Source organism: Dipteris shenzhenensis, chromosome 6 (assembly GCF_047967505.1).
Source record: "Dipteris shenzhenensis isolate YYH24624 ecotype China chromosome 6, Dip_SZ_1.0, whole genome shotgun sequence".
In the NCBI taxonomy this organism is placed as follows: Eukaryota; Viridiplantae; Streptophyta; class Polypodiopsida; order Gleicheniales; family Dipteridaceae; genus Dipteris; species Dipteris shenzhenensis.
In genome coordinates, this window is record NC_141601.1 from 3,202,645 (window position 1) to 3,225,214 (window position 22,570).

At 44.9% G+C, this 22,570-nt stretch overlaps 1 protein-coding gene across 1 annotated transcript in view; it reads left to right on the forward strand.

Annotated features, from left to right (window-relative positions):
• Positions 1–22,570, forward strand: part of LOC147900646 (golgin candidate 4-like) — a 161,783-nt gene that overhangs the window by 48,887 nt on the left and 90,326 nt on the right. Inside the window, exon 8 of the mRNA XM_087376266.1 lies at positions 20,181–20,303. Within this exon, the coding sequence (XP_087232392.1) occupies positions 20,181–20,303 (123 nt within the window). The remainder of the gene's footprint in view (positions 1–20,180; positions 20,304–22,570) is intronic.

Genomic DNA, 22,570 nt, shown 5'->3' on the forward strand with positions numbered 1-22,570 from the left:
CATTAATCTCTTCTGCTTGCTCTTTAGCTTGCGGAGTCTAGCTTTCTCGAACTTCAAAAGCACCCAATCCTCTTCCTTGAGATCTAACTATGTTCTATACTTATCTACAGCCTTCTTATGCTTTTCCTGAGACCTTTCTATTGCTGTCCGGACCTGGCTGAAAGATGTCTAAAAGATGTCTAGAGGTCTCTGACAAACTGATCAGCTGCAAATATTTCATCTTTGGTCCTGAGGATAGGTGGCAGAATCACCTTCCCATAGATGACCTCAAAGGGGGCTTTCCCTGTGGAGCTGTGAATTGTATTGTTATATGCAAACTCCCTGAGACTTTTCTATTGCTGTCCGGACCTGGCTGAAAGATGTCTGGAGGTCTCTGACAAAGTGATCAGCTGGAAATATTTCATCTTTGGTCGTGAGGATAGGTGGCAGAATCACCTTCCCATAGATGACCTCAAAGGGGGCTTTCCTTGTGGAGGTGTGAATTGTATTGCTATATGCAAACTCCACCAGTGGTAGCTACTTTTCCGTGTCTGTACTTTGGTCAGCCACGTAGCATTTCAATAAATCCAACGCTGTAGAGTTTGCTACCTCACTTTGACCATCTGTCTGGGGATGGAAAGAAGAAGAAAAAATCAGATTTATCTCCATATTATGGGAAAGCGCTCTCCAGAATAGACTGGTCATTCTGGGATCACGGTCACTGACAATGGACTTAGGCATACCATGGTGCTTAAAGATCTGTGCCATGAAAACCTTAGCCATATGACGTGCCTTTATAGTTTTGCGCATCAGAATGAAATGAGCTTGTTTGCTGAATCTATCAATGATAGTCCAAATCCCATCATTCCCTGACTTTGGTCTTGGCAGATAAAAAATAAAGTCCATTGCAATACTTTACCATTGTACTTAGGGCACAGGAAAGAGGCATAAGTTGGCCAGGTGCCTTCCGTCTATCATATTTGACCTTCTGACAGGTTAGGCATTCTGCAACAAATTGATGTATATCTTTCTGCATCACTGGCCAAAATAAATACCTCTCTAATACTTGAGTTGTTTGCTGTAATTCCTCTATGTCCAGCATAGGGAGGTGCATGGCACTCCTCCAAAATCTTTTTCCTCATCTCTTGGGTGATACATAGGCAATCATCTTTCATTAGATACCCATCTTTCAGGGAATAGTGACTGGTGGACTGCTCCTCTTGCACTTGCTATAAAATGTCACCAAAATCTGCATCAACAGCATATTGCTCCCTCATGCCTTCTAGATCCCTATGATCAGCAATAGTTACATTGTTCAGATGGGGTCTTCGAGACAAAGCATTTGCCACTCTCTTGTGAGCTATCGGAGTATGGACAATCTGAAAATTATATATCCACAACTTATTAGGCAAATGTTTGTCTTTCAACATGCATCTGGCCATTTCCATGGTTGATCTATTCTTCCGCTCAGCCACGGGATTCTGTTGAGGAGTATAAGGCACCATGCATCGATGATTGATGCCACGGGATGCCAAAAAAAAAGCAAACTCCTTCGACATGTATTCACCCCCCTCGTCTGAATTAAGGTGAGTAATGTGCAGCCCACTCTCATTCTCAGCCAAGGCAATAAAGTGCTTGAAGCATGAGGAAACTTCAGATTTGGATTTCAATGCGAATATCTAAGTGTACCTGGTGAAATCATCAATAAAAATAACAAAATAGAAGAACCCCCCAAGAGCTGCACAACCCTCATGGGTCCATAAACATCACTGTGGATTAGATAAAGCTTGCGTGAAGCACCGACTCTTCCATCCTTGGGAAACGCAACACGGTGTATCTTACCAAGTAAGCATGGTTCACAACCATGTTTGGTAGGCATATGCAGTTTGGGAAGATCCACAACCATATCTTCCTTATATAACTTTACCAGGGCTCCAAAATTGAGGTGTCTAAACCTCTGATGTCACAAATGAGTATCTGCCATGGTAGAATCAATAGCAAAGGCATGTGCATCGGCAAGTGCAGCATCATCATGCAAACATCTGTCATAAGCATCAAGTCTATAAAGACCTCTAGACAATGTGCCATTGCATCACCCCCTGCAATCAAACTCAATGTAGTAGCAAAGTCTTGATATGAATCAGGCAACCTATCAATGGTATTAGAAACAAGCTGAGAATCAGGCATACTCTCATCAATGTTGGCTAACTGCTCTTTCAAATTCTTCACATTAGTGAGATAGGCATCCATGTTTCCACCCTCATCAAGCTTTAAATCTTTGATCTCTTTGCGGAGGTAGGCAACCCTCGCCTCATTTCGCACCTGATGCAAAGACGCAAGCTGATCCCATGCTTGCTGAGCTGTCTTGCAAGACCGAATATGAGGGACAATAACCCGTTTCACTAAAACATCAATCAAGGCATGTGCTTTGGCATCACGACCATCCCACTGAATTTGCTCCTGTGAAGGAGGCAAAGCACCTAGAGCAGGAGGTGCAGGAGTCCTTGCTGTAGTAGTAGAACCATCACCTGAAGACCCATCACTTGAAGAAGCAGAGGCTGCAGGTGTAGCACCAGTAAGAGTGCGTGTAGCTTGGCCTCAGAACGTGAAACAATATGTTATAGATTCTTGGCAACCAAAACATGTCCCATCATGTATGACCACATGGGATAATTGGTGCCATCAAGCTTGTCATTGGCCCCAATCAGCCCAAATAAATCATCTTTGCCAACAGACATGGTGCTGAAATACAAGACAAATGCACCAACTTGCAAAGCAAATGAGAGAAAGGCAACGTCTCAGAATCAAGTACCAAAAATCTGCCCAAGCTTCAAAGCTTATGCCTGCAAAAGAGTCTGCTGTCCCAAGGTGTACCTGTTGCAAGAAAAATCCCCAAAGGCAACACGAGGCCTTTCCAAAATGCAAATGAAGCAGAAATTGGAAAAAGCCAATGCAACAACGGCTTACCCAATGATGTACAGCAATGACAGGCTGTGAAAGCGAGCAAATGAGGGCTGTAAATAAGAATTATAGCAAAAGAAGTGCTCCCATGAGGATGAGAGCACGTAGAGATGGAGAGAAAGTGATCCAATGGAGGAGAACTCGCAGCCCGAGGCAAAAGGATGCCAAATGAAGAGGGAAGGGCTCAAGGAGAAGTCTTTGGATCAAATTTTCATGCTCCAAATGGCAGGTCCGTACAGATTCCCCACAGCATTAAATGCTGTCTGATAGGTCTGTACAAGTGTGAAGCAGCCTTAAATGCTGCCCGACAGGTCCGTACAGGTGCGAAGCAGCCTTAAATGCTTTCGTACAGTTGCATAGCACCCTTAAATGCTTCCGTATGAAGTCTGTACAACTGTCCGTACAGCACACGTGTGAGAAAAATGAACTGCAGAAGGCTGTAAAATGCTTCGAATGTGCCTCCCTTCGCGGTAGCTGCTCCAAAATGCAATCTTCTCGCGTCAAAAAGAAGTTTTTCGCGACAGAAGTGCTTGGAAAGGTCTCAAACAGCCCTGGGAGTGTGAAAACCAGCAAGACCAGCAAGAATGAGGGCTCCAGAGGCTGCCAAACAGCTTGAGAAAGCTGTCAATGGCTTAGGGAATGGATTCCCGTACCACTATTGGGTGTTGGAAGCAATGGAAGCTAAAAAATGGAAGCACAATGGAGAAAAAACGAGATGCTGTAATAGATTTATGCAAAACTGAAGTTTGGAGGCTCAAAGGAGAGCTAAGATAACAAAACCCTAGGGCTAACTGTGCTAACTGGACTAAGTGTCCTAACTGACCTAGATGGTACATAAACTAACTGTACCAATAGTCCTAACTGACTATAACTAGGCCTACAAGGCTCATACCAAGGTATGAGTGGCATCTATGGATAGCCCATGAGATGGCCTACAAGAAAGAGATCCTTGGACGTAGTTCTTGCTCTTCCTGTAGATGATGTTTCTAGGAAGAGCAAGAAACCTCGAAAAGAGGATAGCAAAAAGAGGAAAGTAGGTAGTTAGGAAGGGAGTACGCCTTCCAAGAAGGAAAAGGCTAAGCATCATCATAGCTCTTGAAGTTCCTCTTCTTCTGCTACCTCTACCTCTTGATCCTTATCATCGTCTTCTTCTTCTGGATCATCGAAGCCAAAACATAAGAAGAAGAAGTCAGGCAAGAAAGCAAAGACCAAGGAGTTTAAAGAAGGTGGGAAGTCTGTCAGGTTTGCAACTTTTAATGGCTAGTATTGCTAGACAGAAAAAGCCATGCAGTTCATTAGACAGTTTGATGCAACTTTGGCACGGAGAAATTTTTTGAGTCTTCAAAGCTACGCATGGTTAGTTGACACCTGACAGCAATAGCTGGTGCATGGTGGAGCGTACAGACTACAGCTGGCACTGCTCCAAGAAAGTGGAAGGGCTTCAAGAAAGCCTTCTACATTATGCTGCAGCAATTCAGAGACCATGTCCTTGTTGCCTAGGACAGCTTGCATATGGATGTAGGAGATATAGTAGAGGCCTACAACCTGTAAATTTGGGATGCATTTTTGCAAATCACTCCCTTCAAGAAGGTCTCAAAGAAGACCTAGGTAAGAAAGTACAGGTCTGGTCTCACGCCAAAGATTTATGTTTGTGGTTAATACCCAGCAACATAAGGGCATACAGGATATCATGTACACAGCTACCGTGGCGAGCTTAATGTATATGCAGGATTCCACCGCCTTCTCTTTTTGTCGGGACAATAGACAGGAAAAAGCAAGCCACACCTCTGTCAGAGTTTCCCAAGGCTCAAGACGGAATTTCAGCCTCAGAAGCCGAGGGGGAACCAAGTACCAAAAGTGTTCAAGGCTAAACTCCAGTTCTCCCTGAGCAAATAGACATTTTTTGCAAAGGCGTATATGGTTTTTATAACATAAAGGGATGTTGAAATGAATGAAGCAGATGAGGATAAATTTCAGTTTCTTGTAGACTTTAATGATTGTTTTTTTGATTCTTTGCCATGGGAGTTACCCCTTGAGAGACCTGAAGATCATGGTATAGAACTCATTCCTAGTAGTGAGCCACCTAATAGGCCCCCATACAGAGTTAGTGCAACTCAGTGAAGAAATAATGGCACAGGTGCAGGACTTGTTGTGCAAGGGGCTTATTCAGACCAGTGCCTTTCCATTTTGCTCCCTTGTACTGCTTGTACATAAGAAAGATGGTCATTTCGTATGTGCGTTGATTATCGCGTGCTGAACAAAATGACCATCAAGAACAGATTCCCAATTCCGCGCATTGATGATGTGCTGAACCAGTTGAATGGGGCTTCAATTTTCAGTTGGATAGACTCAAAGAGTGATTTGAGCATGAGCTGAAATGGACCTGAATCATAGTGATATAGTTCTTGGTGATATTGTTGTACTTCGCTCTTCAATAGGTACATCATCAGTGTACTCGCCCTTTAGCATTGGTACTCAACTATCCATACTTTTGTCCCATTCAACTTGTAAGATTGTCAGAGAAGCTTCATCTGTAAATCTTGTGAGTTAAGTGTGATGGAATTGTGTTTAACTAGAGTGCTTTTAATGAGTTGCTTTCATCCGTAAATCTTGCGAGTTAAGTGTGATGGGATTGTGTTCCACTAGAGTGCTAGATACGAGTTGCTTTGGCATGTCATCATCATCAACTATGCTTTCAATGCTTGGGATGGCTGCTTTGAATGTGCTAAAGTATCATGAAAAGGGTCGTCCTCTTTGTACCATTCTTCAAGGAGCCCCCCTATTTTGATCTTCAGTGGATTGTCACGTCTAGCTTCATGCTCTTTAATCTCTCCTTGAATGTTTGTTTTACTTGCCTTCATACCAACCTCCACAATCACTTCCTTCTTAATTCTTCGTACTTCTGTGTGAACTAGATCTTTGATTGGAGAGAGAGAGAGAAAGAAAGAAAGAAAGAAAGTTTATTAAAGTCTTTGGGACACCGTGAAGGTCTATGAGACTAAAGATAACTGATACAATGAGCATAACGGTGGTGGTCTCAAAACGGGCCAACCAACCGTTTCTACAAAAAAGAGGTTATGAAGGACTGTGTGTCTAGTCCTGATACAAAAAATATGTGTCTACCTCCAAATGATACAAAAAAGAAGGGGGGGGGCACCAAAAATGGGGCAGAGGGGGGAGATACAGTATACATGTGCAGGTGGTGATCGTCAGAGACCAATCATAGAGGGGCTGTCAAATGGGAGGTCGGAAAAAACCCTGCGATAGATGATTGGCCTCTGACATCACGCGGCCTAGTCGAGCTCGGTCGTCGGGGGCGGCGGGTGGCCCTGTGGATGAGGGCAACGGTAACCCCGGTGGGGCGGGTAGAGAGCAGAGACGAGATGTCATGGACCTGGATGTGTGAGTCTGTCCGCTGACGCAGCTATCGTGGCTCTGGCTCTCGCTCACGTTCGCGTCGTCGGCTAGACTGAGAAGAGGTATCCTGTGACTGAAAGAAGTCAGTGATAGGCCGCTGGGTGTCCTCACGCTGTGTGTGTTGCTCGTGTCGCTGTACTCGGAGAGAGGTATCTCGGTGGCGAGTCATCTCATGTAAGAAAGCGGCTAGGCATCGCTGATCCGGGAACTGCAGCATGTGTGGGAGGGAGCCGAATCCGTTGCGGAAGAGGCAGTGGTATCGGCCTCGAATGGCATAATAGATAGGACATCTGAAAGCAAAGTGCTCCTTCGACTCGATCTCCTGCAAGTCGCAAAGTGGGCAAAGGCGGTCCTCTCGTGGGATACCCTCTGCGCGTCCGCTCTCGATCCGTAATCGGTGTGACGAGACCCTAAACTGACCGAGGGAGATCCGGAGCGCATGTGGTAGATGAAGCTGTGTGTAACCCGGAGGTGTGATGAAGCCCTCCTGTGAGATCTGGAGGTAGTGTCGGCGGTAGAAGTCGAGCTTCACAGGAAGCTCGGAGTGAAGAAACCATGTCCGCCAGGTGTGGAGCTGGAGCAGATTCGCTCGAATGAGCCGGTTGACCTCTTGGTCAGTGGGGGAGAGGGGAGATGGTGGAGCGTCGAGGCTGTACTGAAAAGGAGGCAACCGGTCTAAGTCGAGGCCCAGTTGGGTGAACCAATTGGAAAGACGACTATACCAGCATCACTGGTCCCCATCAACGGATAAGGCCATAGAGGAGGATAGGGCTAACCAAGGTAGGCGGAGGCGACCGTTAGCGGAGGAGCTGAAATCCCTGACTCTGTGGAGATAGGTGATAGCATGAAAAGCCGCATCAAGCTGTAGGGGTGAGGCGCCGAACTCTGCTAGAATGATCTGGTGTGGTACCGATGGTTTGCTACGGATCATCCGAGCAAACATCAGTATCTGTAGGCGCTTGACTCGAGCCCACTCTGTGTTTGAAAGGTCGACTCCCCACCAAGGGCTACCGTACATGCCTGCTGGGCGGACCAAAGAATAAAAAAGGAGAGACTTGGTCCGCGGGTCCTGGAAGTGGGAGTGGTAGCACTGTCGCTCCAGCCTGGCAAGAGCGGCGTATCCCCCGCTGATCCTGGCCTGCATGGCCGGGCGCATCGTGAAGATCGGGCCTGAGAAGACAACGCCCAAGTATGTGTAAGAGTCAACTATCTCAACAGGGTCGCCGGCGAAGAGGAACTGCTCTCGGTGCATAGCGGGTTTGGAAGTGTTGAAGATCATCACCTTGGTTTTCCCAAGGTTGACCTTCAAGTCATGTGTATCACAGAAGACCTGAAGTCCATCTAGGTGTCGCTGAAGACCAGTAGCAGAAGAGGATAGTAGTACTACATCGTCTGCGTATAGGAGAATCTGGATGACAGCCTCCGCAAGAGAGCAGCCTGCACCTCCGAGTGTCCTGATGGTGGTCTCGAGCTCGTCGATGTTGAGGCCAAATAGAGTCGGTGACAAGGGACATCCTTGTTTGACTCCGATAGTGCTCGTGATTTCTGGGGTCCAGCTGGTGCCAATCCTGACTTGCCCCGTCACCCGCTCATAGAGAGCTACTACTGCTTAGATAATCACCGAGTCGTAGCCTAACTCCTGCAGACGTGTGATGAGTCGGGCGCGGGGAACGGTGTCGAATGCCTTGCGGAAATCCACAAAGCAACAATATACTCTCTGTCTCCTGTGTCTGGCCTCCTTAATGATCCCTCTAAGTGTAAAAATGTGATCGTAAGTTGAGTGATCCGCCCTAAAGCCGGCCTATCCAAATGCCCTGAGCCCCTGTACCTCTGCGCGAGCACTGACCTCGCCATCTAACACTGATGCATAGATCTTGGACATAACATGTCCAACCATGATGGTCCTGTAATTCCCTGGATCCATGGGATCTCTTGCTTTGTGGATGGGTGTGATAGTGTTCAGGGTCCAGGCTCTGGGGAACCCGTGGCAGACAGCTTCATTGAACAGCGTTGCCAGGATGGGGGCTAGAGTTTTGATGCCACAGGCAACAAACTCTGTGCATAGGCCCTCATGATCCTTAGCTCGACCGTTATGAAGCTTATGCGCTGCGTGGGTGACTCCCTGGGTTGTGAAGAGGATACAAGAATTGGGGCGGGGGGTGGCTGAGAGGTCGAGAGGAGGCTGATCAGGGATATCATAGAGTGTGCGTGTGTAGGTGTGCTAGAGGGAAGTGTCCGTGAGGGGGGGGGGATCGGCGTTCTAGGAATTTCCTCGAGAGAGAGAGAGAGAGAGAGAGAGAGAGAGAGAGAGAGAGAGTCTATTAATGCTACGGGATACTAAGAGGTCTATGGGGCAACATGAAAACCATCAGCTTAGGGAGGGCACAGGGCAGCTCCCAAGGAGTGCAAAAGCATATCCATTTTATTTAAAGGCTGCCTCGTGAAGTGGGCCAGTTTCTGAAGCATATACATCAATTGACTTGGTTATTTGGAGCTTGCTACAGCGTTTTGGGGAGATTTTTTCCACCGATTTTGGAATTTAAGCCTTGCTGCTACACTTTGGAGCATTGAAGGTCACCATTTTTAGCATTTGGGACTGGTTCTTGCACTCTTGAAGTCAGATATTTGCTGTTCATTCTGCTTTTTAGTTGGGACAGCAAGTTATTTGTGCAGTTTAAAGCCTTGAGGCTTGTGCAATTACTAGTTCTTGCAGTTGAGAGTTGTACCTCTCGCCTTTTTGCCTTTGTCCATTGTGCTATTGCTTCTCTATTTACATCAATGGCTAGCAACAAAGATGACCTTTCTGGAATGCTTGTGCCTAATGACAAGCTTGATGGCACCAATTATCCTATGTGGTCATACATGATGGGACATGTTTTGGTTGCCAAGAATTCATGGCTTATTGTTTCAGGTTCTAAGACCAGGCCTACACGTACTGCAGCTTCTGGTGCTACACCTACCGCCTCTGGGTCTACTTCAAGTGATGGGTCTTCAGGTGATGGTTCTAATGCTACTTCTAGAGCACCTGCAGCTACTGTTATAGGTACTTTGCCTCCTATACAGCAACGAATTCAGTGGGATGGTTGTGATGCCAAAGCACATGCCTTGATTGCTCTTTCAGTGAAACGAGTTATTATCCCTCATATCCGATCTTGCAAGATAGCTAAGCAAGCATGGGATCAGCTTGCATCCTTGTATCAGGTGCGGAATGAGGCGAGGGTTGCCTATCTCCGCAAGCACTTGAAGGACTTGAAGCTTGAAGAGGGTGGTAACATGGATGCCTATCTCACTCATGTGAAGGATTTGGAAGAGCAATTGGCCAATATTGATGAGATTATGCCTGATTCTTAGCATGTTTCTAATACCTTTGATAGGTTGCCTGATTCTTATCAAGGCTTTGCTACTACATTGAGGTTGGTTGCAGGTGGCAATGCCAACCATTTCTCATTTGACCAGCTGGTTGCTCTTCTTCTTCAGGAGGAGCAAAGTCGTGCAAATCACAATGCTTCTATGGCTAGTGATTAAGTCTTTGCCGCCCAGCATAAAAACAAAGGCCAAGGCAAGGTTTCAGCTGGTAAACTCCCTCATTCACATGGTGCATCTTCTTCAGGGGATAACAAAAAGCAGAAGAGATGTAACTATTGTAGGAAACCTGGGCATGATATTTCCAAATGCAGGAAGCGGATTGCATGTGAAAACAAGAAAGAGTCTGGTCTTACAGTATTTGGTTCTTCTAGTGCAAAAGATCGACATGAGTTCGCTAATGTTGCACAAGACCAGCATTGGGCTTTCTTGGTTACATGTCAGTATAATCTTGATGTTCATGATCCCTGCATGGCAGTGTCAGATATTCATGATCCCTGGTTCTTTGATAGTGGTGCTAGCAAACACATCACTTCCTGCATGAAGTTATTCAGCTCATTAGAGCATACATCTCAGGGGGGCAGTGTCACATGTGCCAATAATGCATCATATACCGTGAAAGGTATTGGGCAAGTTGCTCTTACTTCTGTTTGTGGTGGTATTGCCACTCTAGAGAATGTGCTTTATGTTCTAGGCATTCGCAAGAACCTCATTTCTATTTCAGCCATAGCTACATGTGGCTTTCAACTTCTTCTTGATGGCGTTAGGTGTGGAGTGTGTGATGCTACACATGCCTTTACCATGGTCTTGATTGACACATTGACTAGAGGTCTTTATAGACTTGATGCCTATGACAGGTGTTTGGATGATGGTGCACTTCCAGATGCACATGCCTTTGCTCTTGATTTTGCCATGGCAGATACCCATTTGTGGCATGAGAGGTTTAGACTCCTTTAACTTTGGAGCTTTGGTGAAGTTATATAACGATGGTATGGTTATTAATCTTCCAAAAATGCATATGCCTTAGAAGCATGTTTGTGAACCATGCTTGCTTGGTAAAATGCACCGTACTGCGTTTCCCAAGGATGGGAGAGTTGGTGCCTCACGGAAGCTTTATTTGGTTCATAGTGATGTTTGTGGATCCATGCGTGGTGCAGCTCTTGGGGGATTCTATTATTTTGTCACTTTTATTGATGACTTCATCCGGTATACTTGGATTTTTGCCTTGAAATCCAAATATGAAGTTTTTTCATGCTTCAAGCATTTTATTGCCTTGGCTGAGAATGAGAGTGGGCTGCACATTGCTACCTTAATACAGACAGGGGAGGTGAATACATGTCAAAGGAGTTTGCTATTTTTTTGGCTTCACGTGGCATACATCATTGATGCACGGTGCCTTATACTCCTCAACAGAATCCCGTGCTGAGCGGAAGAATAGGTCAGTGATGGAGATGGCCAGGTGCATGTGGAAAGGCAAACAGTTGCCTAGCAAGTTGTGGTTGGATGCCGTCATGTGTGCTAATTACATTTTGAACAGAGGTCCCACAAAGGCATTGCTGATCATTCACATGGTTTCTCTTCTTCACGGGATAACAAAAAGAAGAAGAGATGTAATTATTGCAGGAAACCTGGGCATGATAATTATGAATGTAGTAAGCGCATAGCATTTGAAAAGAAAAAGAAAGAGTCTGGTCTTGCAGTATCTGGTTCTTCTAGTGCAGAAGATCGACATGAGTCCGCTAATTTCGCACAAGACCACCATTGGGCTTTCTTGGTTACATGTCAGTATAATCCTGATGTTCAGGACGCTTGTATGACAGTTTGATGCCTGGTTCTTTGATAGTGGTGTTAGCAAGCACATCACTTTCTGAAGGAAGTTATTCAGCTCATTGGAGCTTACATCTAAGGGAGGCAGTGTCACATGTGCTAATAATGCATCATATATCGTGAAAGGTATTGGGAAATTCGCTCTTACTTTTGTCTCTGGTGGTATTGTCACTCTAGAGCATGTGCTTTATGTTCCAGGCATTCGTAAGAACCTCATTTCTATTTCAGCCATTGCTACATGTGGCTTTCAGGTTATTTTTGATGGTGTGAGGTGTGCAGTGTATGATGCTACACATGCCTTTACCATGGTTTTGACTGGCACATTGTCAAGAGGTCTTTATAGACTTGATGCTTATGACAGATGTTTGGATGATGATGCTGCACTTGTTGAGGCACATGTCTTTGCTATTGATTCTACCATGGCAAATACTCATTTGTGGCATGAGAGGTTTGGACTCCTCAATTTTGGAGCCCTGGTGAAGCTATATAAGGAAGATATGGTTGTGGATCTTCCCAAAATGCATATGCCTAGTAAACATGGTTGTGAACCATGTTGATCATTCACATGGTCCCTCTTCTTCTGGGGATAACAAAAAGAAGAAGAGATGTAACTATTGCAGGAAACCTGGGCATGATAATTATGAATGCAGGAAGCGCATAGCATCTGAAAAGAAAAAGAAAGTGTCTGGTCTTGCAGTATCTGGTTCTTCTAGTGCAAAAGATCGACATGAGTCCGCTAATTTCGCACAAGACCACCATTGGGCTTTCTTGGTTACATGTCAGTATAATCTTGATGTTCATGACGCTTGTATGGCAGTTTGATGCCTGGTTCTTTGATAGTGGTGCTAGCAAGCACATCACTTTCTGCAGGAAGTTATTCAGCTCATTGGAGCTTACATCTAAGGGGAGCAGTGACACATGTGCTAATAATGCATCATATACCATTCCTAAGAACCTCATTTCTATTTCAGCCATTGCTACATGTGGCTTTTAGGTTATTTTTGATGGTGTGAGGTGTGTAGTGTATGATGCTACACATGCCTTTATCATGGTTTTGATTGGCACATTGTCTAGAGGTCTTTATAGACTTGATGCTTTTGACAGATGTTTGCATGATGATGCTGCACTTGCCGATGCACATGCCTTTGCTATTGATTCTACCATGGCAGATACTCATTTGTGGCATGAGAGGTTTGGACTCCTCAATTTTGGAGCCCTGGTAAAGTTATATAAGGAAGATATGGTTGTGGATCTTCCCAAAATGCATATGCCTACCAAACATGGTTGTGAACCATGCTTGCTTGGTAAGATACACCGTGTTGCGTTTCCCAAGGATGGGAGAGTCGGTGCTTCACGCAAGCTTTATCTGATCCACAGTGATGTTTATGGACCCATGAGGGTTGCAGCTCTTGGGGGGTTTTACTATTTTGTTACTTTTATTGATGATTTCACCAGGTACGCTTAGATATTTGCATTGAAATCCAAATCTGAAGTTTCCTCATGCTTCAAGCACTTTATTGCCTTGGCTGAGAATGAGAGTGGGCTGGACATTACTCACCTTACTTTAGACGGGGGTGGTGAAATCCAAATCTGATGCCTTTGTTTCCGTCAGATGCTCATGATGATGTTCCATCCGAGGTTGTTCCTCCTCCATGTGTTGCTCATTTGCAGCCACATGTGCAGGCAGATATCCAGCATGATATTCAGCCTGATATGCCTCCGATTGATCAAGACCATTTGCACAGTGCTCTTGACCAGGAAAGAGCTGAAATCCAGGAGCCCAAAAAGGTCCCCGGTTGGCTTCTTGACACATTAAAAGACAGCAAACAACATACTCCCATGCAAGCCAGTACTAGAGCTGCTGTTCGGAAAGAGCATGCTAGTTTTGTTGCGTATGCGTTGGTTGCTGCAGCATGCAGTGAAGAGCCATTATCTCATCAAGATGCCTTTCAAAATGATTGTTGGTTGAGGGCTATGTAAGTTGAATTGGATTTTGTCCATGAGAATAGCATTTGGGAATTTTGTGATTTGCCAAATGCCATTTGAACCAAGTGGGTTTATAAAATTAAACGGAAAGATGATGGTTCAGTGGACTGTTACAAAGCCCGTCTTGTTGCTAAGGGCTATGCTCAACAGCAAGGCATTGACTTTGAGGAGAGTTTTGCTCCCACTTCGAGGATCACTACTAGTCGCATTGTTATTGCCTTTGCTGCCCACTTTCATTGGGAGCTACATCAGCTTGATATCAAGACAGCTTTCCTTGGGCATTTGCAGAAACTTGTGAAGGACCCACATACCCTCGACCGACTGGTCAAAGAGATAAACCACTTTGACTTACCCTTCTCACTACATTCATTGACTTTACCATATCTAATGGCCACCTACAAGGCCCACAAAGAAGCATTCTGATGGATCACCAATGCCCACTCATGTGTATTCTTGGAAATAGGTTCGATTATGACATTGATTTTACACAGTTTCCCAACCCCCTGGTTTTGAGGTTGAAGGTTCTGAAAGCAAGGTATGCCGCTTGAAGAAAGCCCTTTATGGATTGAAGCAGGCACCTCTGGCTTGGTATTCCAGGATTCATACTCATTTGCTCACACTTGGCTTTGAGAAGAGCCCTACAGATGCTACCTGTTACATCTGCAAGAGTGGGACAGATTTGCTGATTTTAGTCCTTGATGTGGATGACATGCTTGTGATTGGGGCACATGCTAAGCAAATTGCATATTTTAAGCTTGATTTGCAGAAGACATTTGCTATGTCTGATTTTGGTCTTTTGCACTAGTATCTGGGCATTCAATTTGCATATCACAATCGAAGTACATTGGACAGCTTTTGCAGCGTTTTCAGTGTGATGATTGGAAGCCAGTATCCACACCATTAGAGCCCGGTTTTCACTTCTCTTCCGAGGATGGAAGCGGTACATGTGATGTCACGCTCTATCTATCAGCAGGAAGTTGGCTGTTTGATTTACTAATGCCATACGAGACCTGATCTACAGTATGCTGTCTTGCAGTTGAGCAGATATATGCAAAGCCCATCTATGCACCATTGGCATGCCGTGAAGCGTGTCTTCAGATATCTCAAAGACACTCAGCATTTAGGCCTTCTTTATGGGGCTGATACTTCACTTGTCATGCATGGATTCACTGATAGTGATTGTGTTGGTTGTTCGGACACTCTTGTGTCACATAGTGGCAACTGTTTCATGCTTGGTACTTATGTGTTTCTTGGTTCAGCAAGAAGTCGAGTACAGTTGCTACTTCTAGCTGTGAAGATGAGTACAGAGCAGCCTTTACAGCTACAGCGGAGTGTGCTTGGCTTCGGAATCTACTTGCAGATCTTTATGCATGTCAGAGTGCTCCTACCATCATCTTCACTGATAGTCAGAGTGCTTTGGATGTTACACGGAATCTTGTTTTTCATGCTCGCACAAAGCATATTGAGATTTACTATCACTATGTCAGAGAGCGATTATCAGCAGGTGATATTAAGTTGTCTTATGTTCCCACTGAAGACAACTTGGTAGATGTATTTACGAAGGCTCTACCTCGACCTAAGTTTGAGGCTTTTCGGCAAGCTTTAAACTTAGTACCTTTTGTAACTTGATCTGTTGTACCTTTTGTAACTTGATCTGATGTTCCATCCGAGGTTGTCCGTCGGTCATTTGCAGCCACTTGTGCAGCCACATGTCATCGCAGTTCCTCTTCAGGTGATCGCTCTTCAAGGTTTCGGGAAAGATGCTTTGGTCTTTGACGTTGGGGATGGAGGTGTACTCTCTAGATCCACGGATGATATTCTTCTAGAGGTTGCCTTTCAGCCTATCAGGATTGCTGGTTTTGTGGACCACGGGGCGGGCTTGCAGTGGTACTTAGACCCCGACCCTCTGCTCTTGGCCCTGGGATCTTGGAGGTTGTGGTTATATGGAGGTGCACCTATTAGGTGCTTGCGGTGGGACCCAGGAGAGTGGGAGTGGATAGATCATGGGCACCGAGAGAGGGGGATTCCCTTCTTTCGTTTCACGGTTGGTAATGCCAGGAGATTTCAGCTGAGCAGTAGAGGCTGGATTCCCTCCAGAGCCCCCCATTGGGATAGCCTCTTCATCACCGCAGATTTGCGTAGGAATTTTTGGAGGAGGCTCAGGAAATACCTTAGAAATAGAAAGATCACTCTTTTCTTTTGGCTTTCTATTCATGGAGGGATTGCAGTGAACCTGTGGAGATCACGATTTGGGGTTGATCCCACTTACCCTCGTTGTCATTCTGCAGAGGAGTTAGTGCGACATTGCCTTTGGGACTGCAATCAAGCGAGAATTGTTTGGAAAGGAGTTGCTCGGATACTCAGCATTTTTCATACTTCCCCTTTCTTCATGACTTGGGTCTCGGTCGCATGGTTATCCCTTACTGGGCCCTAGGTGTTTTATGAAGGTGAGCCTTCTTCTTGGGCACTCTTGATCCGCTGACAGGAGATAGAGCCTTGCTCTCTTCAGGATGTACCACATACTTCTTTCAGAGCTTCACATGTTTCAGTGGACACCTCTTGGGAGATTTTGGCTAGCATTTCCTCTTGGCACATTTGGAGAGCCAGATGCACAGAGGCCTTGGATGACACCCATATACATCCATCATAGGTGTTCACTAGTATTTGGAGTGACACGGTTCACACTTTGATAGCCATATGGGCTAGCATGCAAGGCCCTTCACGGGCAGCCTTTTCTAGGAGGACTGTATTTCTTCGAGTTTGGAGGGGTTCTCCCTTTTTCTCGGAGGTTGCTACCGGATTGAGATGGCACTATCAGCCCCAATCTGTTCTTTTTGGCTCGTGAGCTTTTCATGCATTGCATGGTGTATCCCGTATTCCCGTATGGAGCTTGCTCTAACGGTTTCTTTAATACATAATAGAAGTCTCTTTTTTGCAAAAAAAAAAGAAAGATATCCAGCATGATATGCCTCCGATCGATCAGGACCATTTGCATAGTGCTCTTGACCAGGAAAGAGATGAAATCCAGGACCCCAAAAAGGTCCCCCGGTTCGCTTCTTGACACAATAAAAGACAGCAAACAAGATACTCCTCTGCCAACTCGTACGAGAGCAGCTGTCCGGAAAGAGCATGCTAGTTTAATTGCTTATGCTTTGGTTGCTACAACATGCAATGAAGAGCCCTTATGTCATCAAGATGCCTTTCAGAATCGTTGTGGGATGAAGGCCATGCAAGCTGAATTGGATTCTATCCATCAGAATGACACTTGGGAGTTGTGTGATTTGCCTCATGGCAAGAATGCCATTGGAACTAAGTGGGTTTACAAAATCAACGGAAAGCTGATGGTTCAGTGGACCGTTACAAAGCCCGTCTTGGTCCTAAGGGCTATGCTCAGCAGCATGGCATTGACTTTGAGGAGAATTTTGCTCCCACTTCCAGGATTACTACCATTCACATTGTTATTGCCTTTGTTGTCCACTTTCATTGGAGAATACATCAACTTGATATTAAGACAGCTTTTCTTCATGGGCATTTGCAGGAAGAGGTATATGTTTCCCAACCTCCTGGCTTTGAGGTTGAAGGTTCTGAAAGCAAGGTATGCCACTTGAAAAAGGCCCTCTATGGATTGAAGTAGGCACCTCGGGCTTGGTATTCGACAATTCATTCTCATTTTCTTACACTTGGCTTTAAGAATAGCCCTACAGAGGCTACCCTTTACATTCACAAGCGTGGGATAGATTTTCTGATTTTAGTCCTTTATGTGGATGACATGCTTGTGACTGGGACACATGCTCAGCAAATTGCAGATTTTAAAATTGATTTGCAGCAGACATTTGCTATGTCTGATCTTGGTCTTCTGCACTACTATCTGGGCATTCAATTTGCTAGCAGTGAGGGGGGAATTTTGATGTCACAATCCAAGTACATTGGACAGCTTTTACAGCGTTTTCAATTTGAGGATTGCAAGCCAGTGTCCACACCATTAGAGACTGGTACATGTGATGTCACTCTTTATAAGCAGGAAGTTGGTTGTTTGATTTACCTATGCCATACGAGACTTGATCTATAGTATGCTGTCTCAGAGTTGAGCAGATATATGCACAGCCCATCTATGCACCATTGGCATGCCGTGAAGCGTATTTTTAGATATCCTAAAGGCACTTGGCATTTAGGGCTTCTTTATGGGGCTGATACTTCACTTATCATGCATGGATTCATTGATAGTGATTGGGCTGGTTGTTCTGACACTCGTGTGTCACATAGTGGCAACTGTTTTATGCTTGGTACTTAATGTGTTTCTTGGTTCATCAAGAAGCAGAGTACAGTGGAGTGTGTTTGGCTTCGGAAGCTACTTACATATCTTTGTGCATGTCAGAGTGCTCCTACTATCATCTTTACTGATAGTCAGAGTGCTTTGGATGTTGTACAGAATCCGGCTTTCCATGCACGCAGAAAGCACATTGAGGTTCACTATCACTATGTCAGAGAGGGATTATCAATAGGTGATATTGAGTTGTCTTATGCTCCCACTGAAGACAACTTGGTAGATCTTTTTACGAAGGCTCTACCTCGACCTAAGTTTGAGGGTTTTCGGCAAGCTTTAAAATTAGTACGTTTTGTAACTTGATCTGTTATACTCTATACAATGATAGGTTGCTATATCCCTACAGGATGAACATTTGCAATCATGACATTGCATATTTAGGTATCGTGAGCCATGTCCAGGATACTTCAGCCCATAGCATGGTGGGGGGTTTGTAGGCCATTGTATGGGCTATCCATAGGTGCCACTTTTTCCTTTGTTTGTTTCTTGTAGGCCTAATAATAGTCAGTTTGGAGTGTTGGTACTCTAGTACATGTATCACCGAGGTCAGTTAGGACACTTAGTCTAGTTAGGGCATTTAGCCCTACGGTTTTTTTATATTGGCTCCCTCTTGAGCCTCCACTCATTGTAGCAGGGTTTTCAATACAACAGCTCGTTTTTGCTCTTCTATCATTCATTTTTGAGCTTCCATTGTTTGCCATAGCCAACAGCGTAGCTGTCTTGTATGAATTGATATGAGGGATAATGACCCTTTTCATTAAAACAACAATCAAGGCATGTGCTTGGGCATCACGTCCATCCCACCGAATTTTCTCCTGACTAGGAGGCAAAGTACCTATAGTGGAAGATGCAACTGCACCTTGAGTAGCATTAGACCCATCACCAGATGAGCTTGAGGTAGTACCAAATGTACTAGAGGCATTACCAGAAGTAGCATGTCTAGTAGGTCTAACCTCCGTGTGTGAAATAATATTCCAAACATTCTTGGCAACCCAAACATGCCCCATCCTATAGGCCCACATGGGGTAATTTGCGCCATCAAGTTTGTGCTCAGCCCCAAGCATCCCGAACAAATCATCCTAATTGCCAGCCATAGTGCAGAAATGCAAGGCAAAGGTACCAACTGACAATGCAAATGAGAGGAGTGCAATCTCCTAAATCCAAAAGGCAATGTACTGCACAAGCTTCAAAGCTTTTCACTGCAAATGTGTGGCTGTCAGAAGGTGTACCTGCTGCAAAAAGATTCCCAATAGGCACGACGAGGGCTTCCAAGGCAATATGGGGCCTTTCCACAATGCCAATAAAGCAAAGAAAGGACGGTTTTGCTGGAAATGAAAGGAATCGAGGCAATAGAAGCCTACCAAAGTGATGTAGACCAAATTACAGCAAGAAAATGGCTCCAAACCTGAGCACACAAAAAACTCACATATCCAAGTGCCATGGTGGGTCTCCGATGGGAGGCAAAGATTTCTTGTATCTGTTCTGTTGATTTGTCTCTCACTGTGGCAGGTGGGTGGTCTCCGCGATCTCTGTATCCGGCGTGGGGCATATCAACAGTGACACCTCGACTCGGACAGTCCCCTCCTAGGAGGGCTGAACCTCCATGGTGCATGCTCTGTTCATCCTTTGCATCATGCGGAGTCTCTGCGTTTCTTGCTCAGCCGCTCTGCATCACCTCTTCCGGCTGATCCACTCTGCTCTCATGTCAGCTATCTCCTCTTGCACTACTCCACTATATCCTAGAGCTGACTCGAATTCATAGAAATCTGTGACGGTTGCTATGTCCGATCTATCTTAGTCTCCTAGACACAAATGGAATCTAGATGGGTACTTGCCTATGGCCTAGAATACATGAAAAGTTATGTCTTACTGATGATAAGCCAATCTTGATTTTCTCTAACGTGTAGATAAATGAAGATGAAGGTATCCATATGCCGTAAATCTGTCTTACTCCGTGGTTCTTCACTCCTGCACCCAGCAAGGTCCCACTTCTTACAGCCATTTATGGAACTGGTAACGCAGCTCTGTCTTTTTTTAATGACATAAGATCCCCAAGCTTTGCATTCCAACAATAATGTCCCAATTGTGTCATTCTGTTATTGTAGGAATTCTGGAGTACTTGTTCATTAGAATGCTAGCCTCCCTTATCATTCAATGTTCACTTCTTGTCTAGAGAAGTATAAATATCCTGCATATGACCGAATCATAAAAGTTTGCTGTGAGTGTTTATATGTTGCATTCATTTCTGTTGTATGATGAGTAGTAGTTTTAAGCTCTAAAGTGTTGTGTATTTGAACTATTTCTCAAACGCTTATATCTATAGGTTGAAGTCAAGAGGCTAAGTGAGAGGCAGCTTGATGATCAACACATACTGGCAAGAGAAGATGCACATGTGGGTGTTGTAGTTGATGGACAATTGGTGGACGAAAAAGGTTCTTTCAAGCAGGTGACTATGTTATCCAAGAATTTGGAATTGTGACCAAATGATGTTTTGATATTTCCGTATATTAGTACTTTTGAGTACAGGAATCTTGTGTTATCCAAGTAGTTTTAACAATGTGCAACTTACTAGCTCATATAAGAGCATTAGGTTGAGTACAACTCTTCATTGAAACTAGGAGCACTGAGGTTTTTCTTTCACAGACTTGGCCTAGCAAAAAGCTAGACTTGCTGTTCTAAAGCTACTTTTACGCAAGCTGATCTTTCCTTGCTTTTAGCCCACCTTGTGGCACCTTTCTTGATCTTTTTAGAACCCAAGTGGGGCGCTCCTTAATTGCGCCATCTTCTTGGTGCTTTTTGGCCTTGTGGGACTTGCTTTTTAGCACTTGCTCCATCATTTGTGGCCTTTTTGCACTCTTCTAAGTCCTACACAAACACCAACAGTTTATACATTGAAGGTTAGCGAAATGCATGCATTCCTAGTTCTTGGACTAATCCTAGTCCCTTGAGGGCATCCCCACAATTCTCTTTTACCAATGCAAAACAAAGTAAAAACAATAAAACTTATTCTAGTAAACCAAAGTCAACTTTCTTTGACCGTAGTCAATCTAATAAAGACGACTCTTGTTTCTTGATAGAAATACCAAGTTGTGACATCCCCTTGGCTTCCAATGAGTTGTCCTCAATTGAAAAGCTTCTTGATACAGGTGTAAAACTCGAGGCTACCTCCTCTTTTGTCATGAATTGTCGGATAGTTTTGATACTTGGAAAGATACTTCAAATAAACTTGCCTTTACTACAGGCAAAACGTTGTATAATGCGTGATCGACCATGCAAAGCATATCTGATGGTGACAATACTTTGCACGCACCTCAACCTACTTGAAAGAGACTTGCATGCGAAGTGGAGCCCCCATCCGATAAGTACTTGTTTGAATAACACACCTAGGACCGTGTTTTTTTATGGTTGTGCATGACACTAAGGGTAAAAACGGTGTTTTATGCTTGATCGACAATGCAAAGCATATCCGATCGGCACAATACTTTTCCCACACCTTCAACTAGGAGAAATTGACTTACATGCAAAGTAGCATTCCCATCGCATAAGTACTTGATCGGATAACACACCTAGCAGCGTGTTTTTTTACGGATGTGCATGACACTAAGGCAAAAATGGTATTTGGAGAGCAGAGCATGCACCCGTGATGCAATTTTGGGGGGGTTGACGCGGAGGGAGAATAGTGGCCAAGGTGGAGGTGGAGGGAGCGTGGCCGAGGGTAGAGAGGGTGAGGTGGAGCGAGCAGGGTGGCAAAGGGAAGAGTGGCGAGGCAGAGGGAGAAGGGTGGCTGAGGGCAGAGAGGAGGGAAGCGAAAGGAGGGTGAAGGCAGAGCAGAGAGGCCGAGGGCAGAGAGGTGGAGGCGAAGGGACAGGGGAGGTGGAGGCGGAGGGAGGGGGGCAAGGCGGAGGGAGCAAGCGGCCGAGGGCAACAGAGAGATGGAGGCGAAGGGAGGGTTAGTTAGGTTAGTTATTTGGTTAGAGTAATCAGATTGAGTTAATTAGATTAGTTTACATTAAGGGTTTTTAGCTTAGTGTGCTTTTCTTCTCTGTGCGGCATGCAATTTGTTGTAGTTGGACAATCTCCTCCATCTCTTCCACCTTAGGTGGCTCTTGGAATTTGGGGGGTGGCCCTTTTGTCACGAGGACGTGAATTTATGGAAATTTTGATTTGTGACTCTCGTAATTTACATGTGACTGCCTTGGGCCTCTGGGGCGTGGAAGTCTGCGGGATTTGGAGAATTAAAATTCCTAGTGGGCCCTTGGAAACTGTGAATGTGCAAGCCAATTACTAGGCAATTAATTCCTAGGACCAGTATGTGCAACAGAGGGTCAAAAGAGTGGTGCAATAAAAAATTGCTATTTTTGGAATGGGACTCTAAAATCAGCACAAGACACCTGTTTGGCATGCAAGAGGCCAAAAAGTAGTTTGTGGGCTGTTGGTGGACTGCCAGGGCTGCCAGAAGCTCTTTTGTGCCAAGAGCCTCTAGATCAGTTTGTTTTTGCTGCTTTTCGGGTTGCAAGCAGGCTACATGAAGCAAGACGATTTGATTTTTGGCTGATTTCTGTTAGCTGCTGCTGATTTTGGGCCTTTTCCAGGTGGGGTGACTTGTTTTGTGTTGCTTTCGGGCTGCTCCAGGGTTGAATTATCAGTTCCTTGCTGGATTCAGGGTTTTCCAGACCGGACGACTTGTTTTCTGAGGATTCCTGGTAGAGGAAG